General features: G+C 40.2%; 2 protein-coding genes across 3 annotated transcripts in view; both read right to left on the bottom strand.

The window, feature by feature from the left end:
* Nucleotides 1-1921: 1921 nt before the first annotated feature.
* Nucleotides 1922-2971, bottom strand: MOS (MOS proto-oncogene, serine/threonine kinase). The gene has a single exon (XM_074897716.1). It carries the CDS (start codon nucleotides 2969-2971, stop codon nucleotides 1922-1924), a length of 1050 nt encoding a protein of 349 aa, XP_074753817.1.
* Nucleotides 2972-11411: 8440 nt separating this feature from the next.
* PLAG1 (PLAG1 zinc finger) overlaps nucleotides 11412-17888 on the bottom strand; it is a 52173-nt gene continuing 45696 nt past the window's right edge. For both annotated transcript variants that reach the window (XM_074898938.1, XM_074898939.1), the window contains one exon: nucleotides 11412-17606. In XM_074898938.1, coding sequence (XP_074755039.1) covers nucleotides 16343-17606 — 1264 coding nt within the window. In that variant the 3' untranslated portion in view covers nucleotides 11412-16342. The remainder of the gene's footprint in view (nucleotides 17607-17888) is intronic.

Below are 17888 nucleotides of genomic sequence, written 5' to 3'. Positions count from 1 at the left end.
CTTATTGATGCTAAAGTATCATGAAGCACAAAATACCGAGTTTCTAGCAGTTTAAGGAACAATCCACCTAGACTGGCAAAATAACTACAACACTTAAGCATATAGTAAACACTAAACTTTAATGCCATTTTTTAATTATATTCTTTTTAAGACTGGAGAAACATTTTTATGTAGGGCTTAATGTTAAGGTGAGGCATGCCAAAGGCTTTATCCAACATTTTATCTTGCATGCCCTCAGCTAATCATTTTAAGAGGTAACTGGCTTATGATAAACAAGAAATATCTTACAAAAGTTATTAAAAGTTATGCAACAAAAAAAGTTTGGTTTTATAGCATAATTATTTTGACAGAGAAAACATGAAATCTATTCCAGAATTTACCTTAGGTTCCAGCCAGCATTTTACAGTTCCGTGTAAGGGGGACAGAAGAACAGGAAACAGTTAAGCTTAGATATGCTTTATAAACCATTAATTTCAATGACCAACCCAAATACCATTAAGACCTACAGAATCATCTCAAATTCACATAGTTGCTCATTTCCAGGATTTCACGGGGCTAAGAACAGATGTGTGTCAGAAATCAGGAAACTGGCTCAATTCCGTTGGGATTTTTTTCCAGAATGGAAGCAAGGGGGAGGAAGGGGAAAGAAGGAGAAGAGTTTGACTGAAACATCACTCTTTCTCCTGTTTTAAAAAGAACTGGAGTCTTTAAGCAGAATGGCAGAATCAGCTACAGCAGTCAGATCTTCATAGCTCCAGATAAGGGTTGAGAACCAGACAGATCCATAATTATAATTTCTGATAAATCGGGGATCAGAGCTGTTTGTCTTTGGCATTGCCTACAGCACTTCCTTCCCCAGATTACAACCAGATTAGGAAAGTTAGTAGTTAAGACAGAAGCAGTGCAGAGGATAGTTCAATAGTGTATGCTTTGAGTACTGGCAGGGAATCACTATTACAGCTTCAAGCAACCTTCCTTTTCAGTACTTCCAGCATCTTGTCTAATACTGACCCATGCATTACAAAGGGTGAATAATCAACCCCTTACCCTGATTTATGAGGTTTCTGTATCTATACTTCTCCCTTCATGTTTCCCCTACCTTTTTTTTTTTTTTTTTTTAAGTCCCCCATACATCCAAAACCTGGGAACTCTATTCCACACAGGATGCTCATATAATACTTCAGATACTAAAGTTTACAATACACCAACTAGCAAGTTGCAACTAACACACCTGGTAGCACAGAGGTCTTCTAAAAAGCACAGATTGTTAATATATCTGCTTTACTCTTAATAGCCTTAGACTGACACAAATGTTCCTTATTTCAATGGGGAGATTGGGTAGTTCACATTTTCCCTTTCAGAAACAGCATACTTACTGGAATTAAGTACATCTAAGAACCATAAAAAGCCCCACTGACACTCTGTATTTATTTTTCTGCATTCATTGATTTGTGATGCATACCCATTCCTTGGTAAATGAAGAGGAAAAAGCTCAAATGCACAAACCTAGCTAGTGTAAAGAACTACTCATATCTGACATTTTGGAAATACCAAAAGGTATTATGTATAAAGAACCTTCCAAAAGCAGCCCTTCTCTGTACTTCACTCACTTGAAAACAATTTTTCTGCACATCACATTCCCTAGTTTCTCCCTGAGCAAGGCAGCACACAACAAATCAGAGAAAGTCATATTTGCCAACATGTTGATCCTTGCCTCTATCTCCTCCCATGGTAAAACCCCACAGTTTTGTTAAATCTCTTTATTTATAATCTTATAACAAAGCAGGTTGGTTTTTTTTAAGTATAAAAAACAGCAACAAAGTCTTTAGATCACACAGGGGCCAAATTCATTATGTTCAAAGAAATGACGGAGGGAAAGGAAAGTCAACGATAAAAGAAATGGTATGAGTCCCGAGTTTTCCTAGAGGCTCCCCTGGAGGGCTCTGAGGCTGGGAAGCAGCTGGGCTGCGCTCAGGCGCTCCTCTACATTAGCCTTCCAGCAGCAGCTAATAATGCTCTGAAGTCTCTGGCCCACTGGTGACTCGTGGAAAACAGCAGCAGCCAGTGAAGGACGTAAGTTATAGGCTACCACAGCGTAGAGCACATACTGCCGCTCACCCAGGTAAGGCTGCTCTCGCATGACAATTTGCCAGAGTGTGATGGCAAATGAGTAGATGTCTGCTTTGGCAGTGACCCTCTCTCCCTTGAGGAGCTCTGGGGCACGGTGTGTGTACGTGCCCCCTTGCTGGCAGACATGGGGACTCTGGGACAAGCCCTCCTCCAGTTTCTGGGAGCACCCAAAGTCCCCGATCTTGCACACTCCCTGCTCAGTGATGAAGACGTTTGCAGGCTTCAGGTCCAAGTGCACAATGCCTTGTGAGTGCAGAAAGGCTAAGCCAGTCATAATATCACAGGAGTAGCACACAGTCTCTTCCATGCTCAGGGCCTTCCTTTCACATCCTCCTTCATCCTCCTCACCCTGTCCCCACATGTCACCAGTGCCATAAATTACATGGTGCAGTGTGATGTTGCCCACATACTCCATAATGATGGTGCCCAAGCTGTTCTGGCTGGCCGGGGCACATGTGCTGGCAGCCACCACACGCACCACATTACTGTGCTGTAGCCGGGCTACGTTCAGCTCACCCCAGAAGCTCTGTCGTGATGCTAGCCGGTTTTTGCTGCTCTTCTTCACCTGCTTTACAGCCACAGTTGCACCATGGTAGGTGGCTTTGTAGACAGAACCGAAGCCCCCAGAGCCTAGGGGCTGCAGGAGGCAGAGCTGCTCCCAGTCAATGGAGCACCAGGACAGGCGTGGAGGCAAGCGGCGAGTCCTGACTGAGAGAGTTCCCCCCAGGAAGTTCTTTCTGTCTTTGCCAGGGATAACTAAGGGGCTGCTGCAGGGTCGCAAATCTGCAGATGGGGAAAACTCCAAAGGAAGAAAACAATTAAAAGGAATGGGTGATGGCATAATAAGATGGAAAAAACAACAGACAGTTACCAAGACAGAAGACTGGAAAGTTTCCCTGACACAAAGGACTCTACAGTGCCTTCCAAAGCCTTTTATCCTCTCTTCATCATTCTCCCTCCCACCCCCAAATGAACTGCATCTGTCACAACTAGTTGAACCTAATCAGGCTCACCTGGAAACATTCTTCCCCAACCCTGACTAAATCTCTAGAAAGTCAAGGCAAATGGATATAAAGCTACAAAGATATTAACACATATGTATTTCACATAATTTCTAATCTCAAGAGAAAAGAAAGATGTTCTGCCCATTGAATGCCTCTAGCAAAATGCCCCAGGAGTAAATAAAGCAGGGATTGGTGAATGCATTTCACTATGGCTCCCTGCAGGAGTGATCATCATCAGATGCATTAAATAGTTCAAAGCCACTGTCAGAGGAAGCAGCTGAAAGGGCGAGTACTAGCATTTGATGAGGCTATGGCAGGCATAGTTAAATATAAAAGTGTGTTTGTAGAAACCTGCCACTTAATCACAACTGGGATAAGGGAACTGGTTTGGCTGCTCAGCTCTGCCTATGCAGGACAGCAACCTTAATAGCAGCATAAAGACAAATGATTGCTCTGTATCATCCGTTGGATATAGTAACTAGAATAGTACTTAAATATTTGCTCATCTGCCCATCATGCCCCATGCAGTTACTCCAGGTGTGTATTTTATTTCTGGATCCTCCTTAGTAAACTTATTGCTAAATTCACAGAGCTGTTCTGGCAGAACTAAAACAAACATAATTTTGCCTTGCTGTTTCCAGTGTTTTTTTCAGAGGGGCTTTTGCTCTTTTGACCTGTCTTTTGATCTGCTCTTACATATTCACAGTGCTCATGCTAACTTCTTGATACCTGGCTGTACTGCCCAGGCATCAGAATACCCTTATGGGACGTATACAGCAAAGTGCTTCTGAATATTCCAGTAACTTTCTGTAGCTGTTGCAAATATCTTGGAAAGCTTGGTCGTTTCCCACCTCCTTGCCCTTCAGAACCTTCCTCTGGATGTCAGCTTTGCCAATACAGATTCTGCTATGGGACTTCAAAGATTGGCAGTGCCCGTTTCTCCAGAGTTTACTTCTGGGCAGCACTGGCTCTGCAGGCAGTTCCTGCAGAGTATTCCTGCTGTTTTCTGTTCTTTTAGGGGGAGTAAGATGCAGCACAGATGTGCTGAGGAAAGTTTCAGGGGTGCTCAGAACATGTGCAAGCAGAGCTGGAGTGTTTTCCACTTTGAGATGTGTTTGGTTGTTCACCTCAACAGACAAACCTAAACGTCCTAAAGACATCTTCTGACCCTACTTGAACTCTAGATCAGCTTAGCCCGAGGGTTTCAAAGGCATCACTGTAGCAAATTATCGATGGAGATCTTCCCCTGTACTGAGATTTAGAGCTATCAGGAGAAATTTGTCATCGCAATTCACAGGGAAGCAAACTTGGACCAGAGATGAGTAAGAAGGGGGAATCTGGGTTATCACCTGCCAGTGTGAAACAGGCTGGGGAAGAACTAGATAAACAGGTGCTAAATATGCATTATAGGAGTTGTTAACAAGTGAGAGCACAAAGAGTTAGGGATGCCAGAGGGCCTCTCAGTGGCCCTGTGTGACAGGACTATCTGACTGCACAAGGCTCCTCTTTCCTTGCCCCTCCCAGAAGGGACTCTACTTGTACAAGAAGCCCTGGACTCTGGTGCTATCACACACTTCACGCTTTCTGTTGTAAAGCACAAACTAGCCAGGTAATACCCTGCTGCTGCCCCCTCCTAGGGGCGGCTATGGGGCTTGAGGCACTACTCAGTTGCAGGGGGATGCTTTGGGGATGGGGAGAAGACCAAAAGGAGCTTTAGTGTAGTTTTAACTATGCAGAGAAGATAGGGAGACCACAGGCATTTTCCACTCCTTTTCCGAGCAGCACTGTGATTTTATGTTTGTATGCAAAAGTCTTCACTGATCTTTGCAGACAATGTTTTCTAGGTAGGTGAGTTGTGATGGAAATGAAAAACTCTAAGCAGATGAAGATATCCTGGAAAGAGAAAGGATTTTTTATGCCTATTTTCTGGGTGCTATTAGGACTTCCATTTTTGCATGAACTTCTGTGCCATATAATAGTATGTAAAAGCAGCACAGAGACATCTCTGATATGAATTCTCCAAGAACTTCAGTCTTCTCATGGGAGAAGTGCACTTGTTACAACCCGTAATCACCAGGTTAAGGTGTCAGAGAAGGTTCAAAGGAAAAATTGGTTGAAGGAGAGGAGTAGGTAGAAGGATGTGTGGATAAAGGGCCTGAGAGTTAAACTGCCAACTACAGCAGCATATCTGGAGAATGTGAATGCTGCAGTAAAATCTATGCTCATAAAACAGAGGGTTAAGGGTAGGGCCGTTCCCAGATTTCTTCATTTAAGTCTCAATCGGAAAGATACAGCAGACCTTCCATACTATTTTTTTCAAACTCCATGTCCTCCCCACTCTTTCCAGCTGTCCCTTTTTTGGCAATTTTCCTGTTACCTTTTTCTGTTGGAAACCTTTCAGTTTTGCCCTTGTCATGGCTGGCATGTTGTGTTGTTCTTGGGGAATACAATGAATTTTTGAGCAAGAGTAGTGGCGTTATTTTGGGATCTAAACAACCTTAATGTAACTTACTGTCCTGTCTTAAGCTGACTGCAGTGGGACATCCAATGTGAACACAATTAAAGCAGATTTAAAAGCAAGCAGGCTTTTATTCTTAAAAAATGTTTTCCTGTAATCCGTTGATGACTCGGCCCTGAAACTTCCCACAAGACACAACCACCATAGGACATCCTTGCCACAATTCACAGCCCTGTTTAGCTACAGCATTACTGCAGGCTGGAGGAGGGGGCCACAACGTGGCCTAGGGAGCCATTTTTGGAGGGGAGCAGGGCTGCTGGGGACAAACTGTCCCTTCCCTCCCTGCTGCCCTTCCCTGGAGGAACCCACAGCATCACAAATAGCACCCACAGCAGCCTCCAACCACACTGTTCCCATTCCACAAGGAAAATGGAAGCTGTATGAACCAGAAGTCATCAGTAGAGAATGCAACAGGAACTTTTACAAGTGACAATGGGGAAACATACAGTCTGTGTCCTGAGGGCTGCAATATGTCACCATAACCTGTGGCAGTGATAGTTTTGTTCCAAGCTTGTGTGTCGTATTTCTGCAAGTAAAACGTGCCTGTGCATCCGATGCTGCAACAGCTGCCCAACCTAATATGTTTCCAGCTGAGAAGGAATACAGAATCAGTCTCGCTCGGTTCACCCGTCTATATTTCATTTGTACATCAGGAATATAGAAACTCTTTGTTTGCCATTACTGTTCATTACTACTGCTGTTCGTTGAGTTGCTGGACAGAAGTCAGCCCTGATACCAAGGGCCTTAAAGGATTCACATGGGTGTAACCCACCACAACACAGGGCACTTACCAAACATCAGTTTCATTTTAATCAAGATGCATCACTGTTGTCATTCTTAACAGCCAAAGTTTTGTCTAAACCAGGATGACAGAACTGGGAATCAGAACTGATTTCAGAGAGTTTAAGAATGTGTAGTTCGATTATTCTTCACAATCATTATTTCTTTGTACATTTGGTTGCTCTACTATGTAACAAACCCTTGAAGGCTTGGCTGTCCAGTGGCTTCTAAAACTGCCTTACAATATAGAGGTAGCATTGTGTTTCTACTAAATTATTTGATAATCTTGTTAAAGGAGTCAATTATCTAAGTACTTAAATTACAGTCCTGCTCTCAAAATCACAGTTCCTTAGCCTGTGCCTTAGTGATTCCTGAGAGGTTTTCTTCCCAGTTTCAAATCAAAGTTTTCTTTTTTCTCCGTTTATTGACAGTCTCTGTGATCTCAGTTTATGATTTGATGATGAACCTACATTCTTCCTTAAGCATATAGTGTTTCAAGGTCCAAATGTGGCTTCAGTCACACCTTAAAGACCACAAATCATACTCAGTTGCCTAAAAGCAGTTCTGATATGATCAACTGCACAGGTGTAAGCAATACCATTATCTGAAGCCAGTCCATACACAGGCTTGCTCTGAAGACAAGCCAACTGATTAACTTTTTTTTTTTTTTTTTTTTTTTTACTACAAGCACAAGCCAGAAAAGAATCCGGTTCATGTTTCAGAGTTTGGTTGTTTTGGTGAGACAAATGACACCTTGGAATACAAATACAAGCAAATTTTGTTAAAGTAGTCATAAGTAAACCCAAATGCAAAGTACAAATACATCTGCAAGAATTGTGATGCCATTTTACTGCTGAGAGGCATAATAATAAACATTTTAAAAGGTTAAACCCTAGTTTATAAATAATAAGATCAAGTTTCAAACACACATTGCCAAACAGCTGCTTGATCCTTTTTTCCTTCCCAGTAAGGTTACTCCATGTGCTCGAGAGCATGAAGCAAAGGCTCTCCTCACCTGAACACACTGAGGTTTTACCTGAAGGCACTGGCAAGGCAGGTGAGGTTTCACAGCTGATTTACTGGGGCCTCAGTGACCACCACTGATCAGGGTGGACCAGGGACAACAATCTGGCACCTACTGCTGTAGATTAATATCACAACTGCAAAAGAGCATCTTGAGACAAGCTAAGGGAATCTAAACTTAGGGATAAAAATAATAAAATGTGAAATACACGCTCTCACCCATAGCAATCCTTTCCAGCCAAAGATGGGTACCTACCAGGTTTACTGCTGTCTTATGGCTGGCACCTTATGCCGTATTTTCAGCTGAATTGTTCAAGATAAGTTTTGCAGTCTTGCCCCTGGAGCAAAGCTGACTTTGCTGGGTCACAGGGAGATGACATGAAGTATTGGTGGAATTTGAGGCTACAAGCTCTAAGGACTAGAAAATAGCTTCAATGCCTAATGAGAAAAATGAATCACCTACAGCAAAAGGCCCAGGGGGTGACATTAGTGATACTCTACCAATTGGAGACAGCTGCTTTCCCAGGTACATAGATTTAATGCTGATGCCTAGAACTAAATTATAAAAGGGCCAGTCTCTCCCAGCACCTTGCACAATTTCATTAATGCGGATCATGTCCAGCTCTGTGACTCTGTATGAAATACACTGCAATGGCAAATGTGGTTCCCTGCAAACACCACATCTTTGGAGAGCTGTAGAGGGGAAGAAGCAAGAGGATCAGCTAAATTTGGTGGCTCTGAAGCAGTAGCCTGAGCACTCTGGTGGTCCATAGCAAATTATCAGAGATTGCCCTAAATGACAGGATTTTAAACCTGCCTTATTAAAATGGGTCATACAGTCCAAGTGTGTTGTTACAAGGTTTGCATCAGTGAATAAGCAGAAGCTTACAAGGTTTGCATCAGCTTGTAAAAATACTGCTGAAGAAAAATATGCCAAAACTGAACAGAACAGAAACTATGGGGGATTCCTGTAACACCTGATAGGCATAAGGAGCCAGACACTGACAAAACAAAAGGAGACAATTTTCAGGTGAGGACAGACTTCAGTGAGTTTGGGAGTTTAGTGTGTTTTTTTGTCATTACTGTTTGATATTTGATATTCCTATGTTAGAGCTCAGATGTTGCTCATTTATGGCATGCCCCTTAACCATACAAGCCTGTATTTTATTTTAATTTTTGATATAAGTACCTGTGAGGGAATTTAAGGATTTACCCATGACTGTGCGTGTAACAATTTAACACAAAGGCAGTACGCCAGAGTTCAGCTTAATTTCAGAGGCACAGCCTACAGCACTTTTCTGCTGAAATTGTATCTAATACTACACAAGGATAGCTGACAAACACCTTCATCCTGGGAGTCTGTGCACCCCTAAGATAAATTGCTGTCTCTCTTAGATTAATCAAGTATTTGGAAGAAACTCTTCCAACTTGCCTGGGAAACCACAGAGTGTTAAGCAGGTGATACCTTTACAAACCACATGATTAATTTTGGACTTGTAAAACACAAACACTTTAAACTTTCTGAAGTAAACCAAACCAAAATAAAACTAATTTCTCGACTTTTCCCGGTTTGAGTGCTACCCTCCCATGCATACATACATGTACACATGCATATCTACATGTACACACATACATATATACACACACACATATATACAAAAGTTTAAGCAAGATCCTGATTTTCAGAATCTGACTATTCAGATTCTCTGCATTATTTTACACACACCACACAGAGATCTCACTGACTTGTATGACAATGACACTAAACCATTCTTCTTCTTTGTACTGAGTTTAGTGCAACAGTGAAAATCAGTGCCAAGGGCAAACTGTCAAGGATCAATTCAAATGATTTCCAGCCCAGCCAGTGTGCAGTACTATAGTCCTGTTTTCAGAGTGCTCAGCTGATGTATCATCAGTCCCCTCTGAGGCAAACTAGCTTTGTAGCTGGTGGTTTTATGACACAACAGTTCCTGAAGGAGATGACATTGAAGAACACAACTGTTAATTGTATTTTAAAAAAATTTCCTTCTCTGAAAATATTTGTTTCTCGAGGACACCCAGACCATAACAACAAATAATTATATAAAAATAAAACTACTGGGCAAGATGTTACACCTTTAGGAGTAGAGAAAGTTTGTACTGAAATACCTGGGATATAGTACGCCAGCAGAAACTTGAAACTTCATGCTACTGCTTGGGTCTGTCGTTTTCAACACCACTATCTTCACTGTTGTTCAAAACACAGAAATGCAGTGTGGTTGTTTATTTGCTAAAGGTTCCAAATATAATGATAAGCAGCAATTAATCCTCCAATACACTTCTGAAACTTCTAAGCACAGACTAAGTTTTGTAATAGAGCTTATCCTGCTGTTCTACTTGCTTCCTGTTTGTGATCACCAACCCTTGCTGTGCCAATTATGGCAACACCACTTTGGAAAACTTAATTTCTATCCGATTTAATACAGTGTTTTGATTTGCAAAGCAAGGAAGTCAACAGCATTTAGCTGCTCAGTTCTTGCTAGTCCAGCAGCAGCTCTGCATCACGGTTTAGGATCTCTCTGTCAAAAAAACATTCTTTATCCTAGGGCACGCTTATACGTATTCCACTCCTGGAGGACAGCGAGACCGGGTATGCAAGACCAGGACAGAGAGACCATTTTTCTGTACTTTCTTCTGCAAGTTTTGGAAAGCGATGATTACAGGAGAGAGAGAAGGGAAGACACCTGTGGCTCTCAATTTAACAAGAAATCTCTGGATATAACAGGTATCATCCATGCAATCACATTCCACTTATTACAGAGGCTGACAGAGTTTCTAGAGGGTGTCTGTTTGGAAGGAGGACATGTTAATTCAGTAACAGTGGTGAGACCAGCCACAATAGTGACACAATGAGGTAGTTTTCTCTCAGGGTAGGGGGGTGAATAAATGGTTTTGAAGAGTATTTCATACCGTAGAGCATCTGTAGAGCTTTTGATGCTCAATATAACATGGCCAACTCAAGCAAGTTAGAAACCTGTGACACATAAGTGGTTAAGTCAGCTCGGAGGAAAGGGGTAGGCATCACAAGAAAGGAAAAGTGTCCATGTACAGAGAAGGTGAAAGACAACAACTCCGTAACAACACTTTCTCTCAGACTGGCTTACAGCAAGAAATCTAAAAAGTCAAGATTTGGAAAAGAAAGGAACCCAAAAGGAGAAAAACACAGACAATGCCGAGGATGTCAATAAAATATGTTACGAAAAGCAATGAAATGTGAAATGCTACTCTTTTACTTTCCTGGCAAACAGCCTATGCTAGGGAACAACCGTGTGGAACGAGTGGAGAGGCAACTTTTTGCAGTTGTGAGCAGGCTGCTCGTCTGGCTGCACAGCACCTCTTCCCCCAGTCATTAGTCAGACTTCTTCAGCAGTGTCATGCGCAGACGGAAGGTCTATAGGAGCAAAGCAACAGATTTTCTCCTGGAATATTTTGGAGACAACCCACATACTGTGTCTAGCACATGCCATACACTTACAGTTTATCCTGCAAACTACAACAATCAAAGTACATGACTTGCATTAATCTGAAATGATGGAGAACCACTCACCTACATCTCCCACAGGAGCAGTCCCACTATGGAAGCCCCAAACTCACCTTCCAGTGTCCCACGGTGTTTAAAGTGCAATCTGATGGCAAACTCAATTGCTTCCTTCAGTTCAGCTCTGTCTTGTCACAGACACAGTAGCATTATCCAATTTGTTCCTTGGTGAAATCATGAAACGGAGATACTTATGCTTTAAGTTCTTCTGAAAAACTGACATTTTACCAGGCACAAATTAGAAAGACAGTTACACCTTTTCAAACTCAGAATAACTACACCCACCAAAACTGGATGTGTTCTGTAATTACTTTTTGTAATCCCAAACAAGCAGAACAAGATTATCTATTGAAATGCCAGGCATAAGTTATTCATTAACTAAAACCATTCTGTAATTTTATTGATATATTTTGTGGAGTTCACATATTTTTGTACAGCAAACATAACACTGTAGGCCACAAGAAGCTGCAGCACTATTGTTTAATAGCAGCAAGGTATATTTTATAATCAGGGTATGTGGACAATAAATAGTCTGTTTCTTTGGATGTGAATGTTTAAAATGAAGTTCTGCTGCAGCTTCATAATGTGATTGCTATTTTACAGAGCTTATACACAAAAATATATATGCAATCTTTTTGTCTATATTTTATACAAATACAACAGTAGTTTGTGAATACATTTTAAAGTACATATACATGATAAGCAACTCAATTTCCCATATCACAGGATAGCAAATTTTAAATGCAAGAAACATATACAAATTCAGTCTGGAATGCAGGGTTTTCTGTGTTCTTTTTTTTCTCTATTTTTGACTCAAAACTTTTATCTTAAAAACATTTTAGCACACAAGTCCAAACAATTTTTCCACTAGCTAAAAATAGAATTTCAGCAATCCGAGTCAGGTTTGGGTGTGTCATCATTCCCAAATATACTTTTCCCAGTTTTTGTCTAAATTCAAAGGCTTTTAGTAATATATAGTATGTTCTTCACTTCACACCATATAAAAGCCCACATTTAATTTTAACTAGCAGTCACCTACTTTTGTGAACAAGAGCTGGGCTTGTCAGCGTGTCCAAAATTTGCATGTCCAAAATTTTACTTTTGCAAGTGCATATGAATACATTGTGGTGTTGCACAAAAGTTCATTAATGACAAATTAAGTCACAGTATAAAAATATATCATACAACTATAGGTCTAGTATAGTCCTTTTTTCTATGGGTAAAAATACATCTGAATGAGACAGGGAGGTTTGTAGCACCATGAGAGGAGTTGTATCCCAAGTTACATTAGCAGCATGATCCAATATAACAATATTGCAGGAGTGTTTCTGAGGAGATAAACATTCACTCTGGTTCAACTGTACCACTGAAGCTTATACTGAAAAGTGTTTACATATGATTAGCAATAGTTCTGTGTCACTTCCAGGGCTAGATAACTGTTATCAAAAGACACTGCCTTCCAACAAAAGTAAGACACCCTTATTGCATAAAAGCTCTGGGACTATCCAAACACATTTTGCACTACTGTGGTGTTATTTGTAGGTTGAGCGTGATGCTAAGTAGGCTGTGGTTTTAACTGTACACTGGGAGAATGCAGGATGGGCAGCTAAGCCTATACGGTTTACTACATACCAGGTACGTACATTTATTTCAGAGGCTTATCCATAGACTGAGAAGAATACAGGATGAGCTGCTAAACCAGTGTATGAGACAGACATAACAAAGGATGCCATCCTGCTCCCCTTGACCTTTATGGATGCAGGATCAGGCCCTAAGTTAACTTCAGACAGCAGCATAGCGATGACAAGATATGATAAAAAAAAATCTGTATCAGATACTGCATATTAAACATTTTTGCCATAGTTTACCATCCAGAACTCCAGAGGACACAGTTTGCAACTGGTGAGGACAAACTCCTAGGTTTTTTTGACTGGTATTCAAAATGGCAGTAGAAGACAGTGTAGTTTGAAACATGTAAACCTAGTAAAAACCATTGTAAAACCCTTAAGAAAGACACACTGGTTCTGTGCAATATAGCAAATTGATAAGAAAACACTGTAAAAATGTACCTGTTTAAAATTACAATGTCTACCATTTTGTACACAAAGCATTATACCAAAGGCCTACATATATGTAATCTAATGGCACTTGAAACAAATTATAATAAAAGGTTTTATAATAAAAAGCATAACCTGTAAGAAATTTTCTTAAAAGGTTTAGGTTTTCTTTTTGAAAGTGCTATATCTTGTAATATGTGTAACATAGAGGTTGACCAAGCTTTATTTTTAAAAATATTGGCCTATAATACAAGTTTAGCTCACTAGGCAAATGATCCTGAAAATATGTACTCTTAACATTCATTATTAGCTTAATAAAGCAATCAGCTCTGGCTCATGTTTCAGTCAGTATATGGTTTTTAAAAACCGCTACTGCCAAATTAACAATAAATCACTCTATTCCACAATTTACTACTAAATAAAGCACAAGCAACAAGTACACAAAAATATATATATTTAAAAAAAAACAAACAAACCTTACTAGAAGTTTAGAAGTTGCACAAAGAGTGGTGCATGATCAGCCAGCCCTCCCCCCCCTCCCGCCAAGAATCCATCTGAAATAGAGAAAACGGGGTTTACAAACTGATGGTTTAGTAGTGGCCAGTATTGACTCTGCCTAAGTGATACTGAAAAGCACTCTGGTGGTGGTAGTATTGCTTACAATCTCGGTCTGCTTCCACATTACCGTACATCCTAGTTCAGTGGCAAACGCACTCGGTGCAGCCACCCATTGAAATCCTGACTGAATGAGGTTCAATATCTTGTCTGAGGTCCCTACTTCTCAAGTGAAATGTACATCTAACTCCAAAGTGAAATGTCAATCCCTTTACAGGAAGCTAAGGCACGAACAAAGTGGTAAGGATTCTGGCTACGCACTAAGAAACGGGTGTTGGCAAAGTGTCTGTTGGGTTTTGTTTTTTTAGTGAAACCTCATCAGCAACTGAGACTGATAAACAGTCACTATGGACTGGAAATCTGAGTGTCAGAGGCTGCCCAGGACAGGCATCACTGCCTTAGCCACGCTGCTGGGCCAGCTGCAGGATGCCGAGCACTGACAACTTTCCTCTGCTGCAGGGGGAGTTGCAGATGCTTGGCTCCATGTGGGACATAACCCACCGGAGGAATTAAGTCCATTTATCTTCATCTCTGATTGATTTAAAGGATTGAGAATAAACTCGAGTTCTTCCTAGATGCATTACGGTTGCTGATTTAAACTAGTTACATTCGGTTGCATTCAACTTGTGCTCTGTTCATCTGTGTTTTTCTTTCCTTTAGAAAGTTGAAGCGAAAAAAAGCAATATTGAACAAATCATTCAACTAAAGATGTAAGTAAGCGAGCAATCTGTTTCACAGAAACCAGAGGAAGCAGTCATGAAGCAGAGCTAAAAGCCCACTTTGAGATAATGTGCTCCTAAACCCAAAATCTAGGAGTAGTTTGCAGAATTTCAAAAGGTATTTTCCTTATTAATACATCCTTATTTTAATGCCTTTGGAACACAAACACATTTATAAAAATGTTATCTTTCAGTAATAAAATTTAAATACACATATGTATAAAATAGTAAAACTACACCTGCATATTGCTCCTAGAATTAAAAAAAAAAGTAGGAGCTACTGATAAAACATCCGGAGCATGAGCTCCTTAAATGGGAGCAACTTTTGTTTCTGTGAAGTGTATTTAGTTTAACCACTTAAAACCTTGTATGAATCCTCATTATTGTTTGAGAGATACTAATGTACTTGATTTCTATTTTTTAATTCCTTGTACAAAAATGACAAGGAAAAGAATGTTATTGTTGAATTACAGCAAATCTAGTTTGCTTTCATGCATCACAGGGTTGGTTGTGTTTTTTTTTTTTTTTCCTCTTTTGGTTATTAGGGATTGGGGAATAGAATATATTGCATTAGGTAAAAGTGGTGTAAGCAATATGCTTTTACTTCACTCCTAAGAGTCCTGTCTTTAAATCTTGGCAATGGGCAAAAAGTCCCTAACCAAGTACCCAGGTGTAGAAAGTGTGATTAACATCTAACTTGTTGCTTAGGAGGACATAACACACCATGTAACACAAGTGAAAAGATCATTCCAATAAAAAAAAAAAAACAAAAACAAAAAATGGTATTTGCAAATTTACATTCACTCTCTGACTGCACACTAGTTTTGAACTGAAAATAGATACACACTTTCTGGCTGGACTTGATCCACCCTTTGGCGGTGGCATCTGGGAGAAGACTGATGTCTACAAATGTGAATACACTACTGGAAGATTCCTATGCAGTACTCTTTCTATGCTACTAAAGAGAAAAAAACAGCAAGTTAAGAATTAAAACAAAAACTGCGACAAAATATTCTGCAATACTACATTACAACACCTTTATATTTCAAGATCAGCCATTAATTTTGCCTGTTTCCCTCTACCAGAGTCATGAAAGCACAACACAGTTCCAAATTCAACTTGAAACATTTGTCATTTAGGCAAGCAGAGATTCTCTGTTGAAATTCTGTTCAGCCACAATTTTAGAGAATTAAACTAAATTTTTTTCTTCCGCTATCCATAACAGGCCACAAAAATTTAAGCCAGAAAATGGCAAAATTCTTAATACCTTTTATAATGACTTCAATACAAGTCAAAATGCTATATATATGTACATGTGTATATACGGATTTATATATATACACACACCAGTTTTCAGAAAAATCTGAATTCTATATTTATTTTAAAAAATTATATTTGTCATTATAGAAGAGATCAGATGTGTCACCATTTGGGAAGAGGATTTGTTTGGAAATGGACTGGAGAACTTTTTTTCCCAAATCTTCAGGAATCTTTGTGAAACATATTTTAACTGGATTCTTTGCAAACAGTAAAATATATTAAAAGGTAAAAGTGGTAGTTCTACCACTGACACCAATAAAACAGAATAGCTGCTATGGTTGAAGAAGTTTTTAAAAAGGGATGAGTGTTGAGAGTTTGCTTGGGATGACTTTCTACTGAACATTTTAAATGTGTCAATTGGCAGTGAAAATGAAAACATTACAATGAGACTGCTTTAAAAAAACAATAAAGTAAACACAGCTGAGAATAAACACTTTCAAAACATTTTTAAAAAGTTAATTTAAATTTCTTACTGGCTTCATGAGATTGGTACTGTACAAAAGCAGAGAATTTATAATGTCTTATAGTAGGCACTAAGTTAAAAATGGTCACCTAAGGCATTTCTACAAATAGACAGTAACAAGCCAGCTTTGTACATCCTATTGGAAAGCTTGATGAAATCGTGGTAGGGTGGTGGTTGTGCTTAGACTGCTTGTGAACGCTGCTGACAATGAGTGCAGAGACCCAAGACCTATACTATTGCTAGGATCTTGTGGATCCTGGGTTTGTGGTGGAAGTTGAGTCATAGAAGAATGTGCCTCCTCTTGCGTATAACTCATTCCAAGGTTTCCCACTGAAACAGAAGGATTATAGGGAGGGCCATTTACAGGTATGAAGTTGAACAGCTGAGAAAAGTCCAATGATGGGGTGTTTAGAGGTTCGCTAATCGGAACGGAGCCCTTGGAAAGAGAAACCTCCCCAGACCCATCATCTAGTGGCCCTACTTGTGGATCCAGCCCTAGTTTTGATGAAGATGCTTGAGAATCCTGGGATGAAGAAGGCATACCACTTTGCAACTCCATTAAGTAACTTTCTATTTCCCCTTTCAATGGCTGTTCTTTTTCAGGCATAGAAATTGCATATGAGGTAGTACCGAGCGGATATTTCAACGATAGCTGGTGAGAAGGGTGGACAGACTCCATATCTATTGGACAAGGCATTCCCAATGGTAATGATGTGGCAACCATTTGGTGTGCAGATGCAGAACTCTGCATGGACTGAATCTGAGTGTTGTAGAGATTTAATTGCAAAGTGTTTGTAAATGGCTTTGATGTCAGTTCACTGGAAGGTAAAGACATCACTGGAAGCAGCTCATCCTTAATAGGCACAGAAACATTGCAGGTAAAGGGATCTAGAAGGTCCATTGGCTCTGTTTTGACCTTCAAAAGTTCCTGGTTGTGACTTTTCTTCATGTGGCGCGTGAGGTGATCCTTCCGCCCAAATCTCTGTGCACAGTACTGACAGAGGAAGTCCTTTCTTCCAGTGTGCACTACCATGTGTCTACGGACATCCTTTCGGGTGTAGAACCGACGATCACAGTGTTCACACTGGTGTTTTTTCTCCTTCACTCCACCCGATGACTTGCCTGCGTGAGTTTTTAGGTGCTCCAGCAGCACTCCTGTGCTTTCAAAAGTCTGCAAACATACCTTACAGGTGAGGTCACCGCTTGTTGCAGCATGCAAAGCCAGGTGACGTTTGAACCCAAGCTTGGTATTGTAGTTCTTTCCACATTCTTCACACTTAAAGGCCTCTTTGTTGGGATTGTGTGTATGTAGGTGATTCTTTAGGTGATCTTTTCGGTGAAACATTTTCTCACAATAATTACACTTGTGGGTTTTCTCAGGAGAATGAGTAGCCATATGCCTTTAAACACAGATATATTCTGTAAGTAATTATTTTGATCAAAAAACACACGTGCTCATTTTTTAATGGCAGCTAAATACTACACTAAGGGCTGCTTTGCAACAGAACCTTTTAACTGAAAGCATGACACTACAAAGACAGTTTGACAAATTTAAATATAGCAAAACACGAGCCATTTCTCTTAAATCAACACTTTAGGTTTGGTGGGGTTTAGCTACTGTAAGAGGGGTATATGGGCAAGTATGAAAGTACTCATGTAAAAGTCCATAGCCAAAAATTTTC

The sequence above is a fragment of the Athene noctua genome, chromosome 2 (assembly GCF_965140245.1).
Source record: "Athene noctua chromosome 2, bAthNoc1.hap1.1, whole genome shotgun sequence".
NCBI classification, from domain to species: Eukaryota; Metazoa; Chordata; class Aves; order Strigiformes; family Strigidae; genus Athene; species Athene noctua.
The sequence above is the reverse complement of the archived record's forward strand: the minus strand, read 5'-3'. Positions and strand labels throughout refer to the sequence as shown.

What these genes read in the sequence shown, in the direction of transcription:
- MOS (XM_074897716.1), bottom strand. Translation starts at nt 2,971, where the DNA reads ATGCCATCACCCATTCCTTTTAATTGTTTTCTTCCTTTGGAGTTTTCC.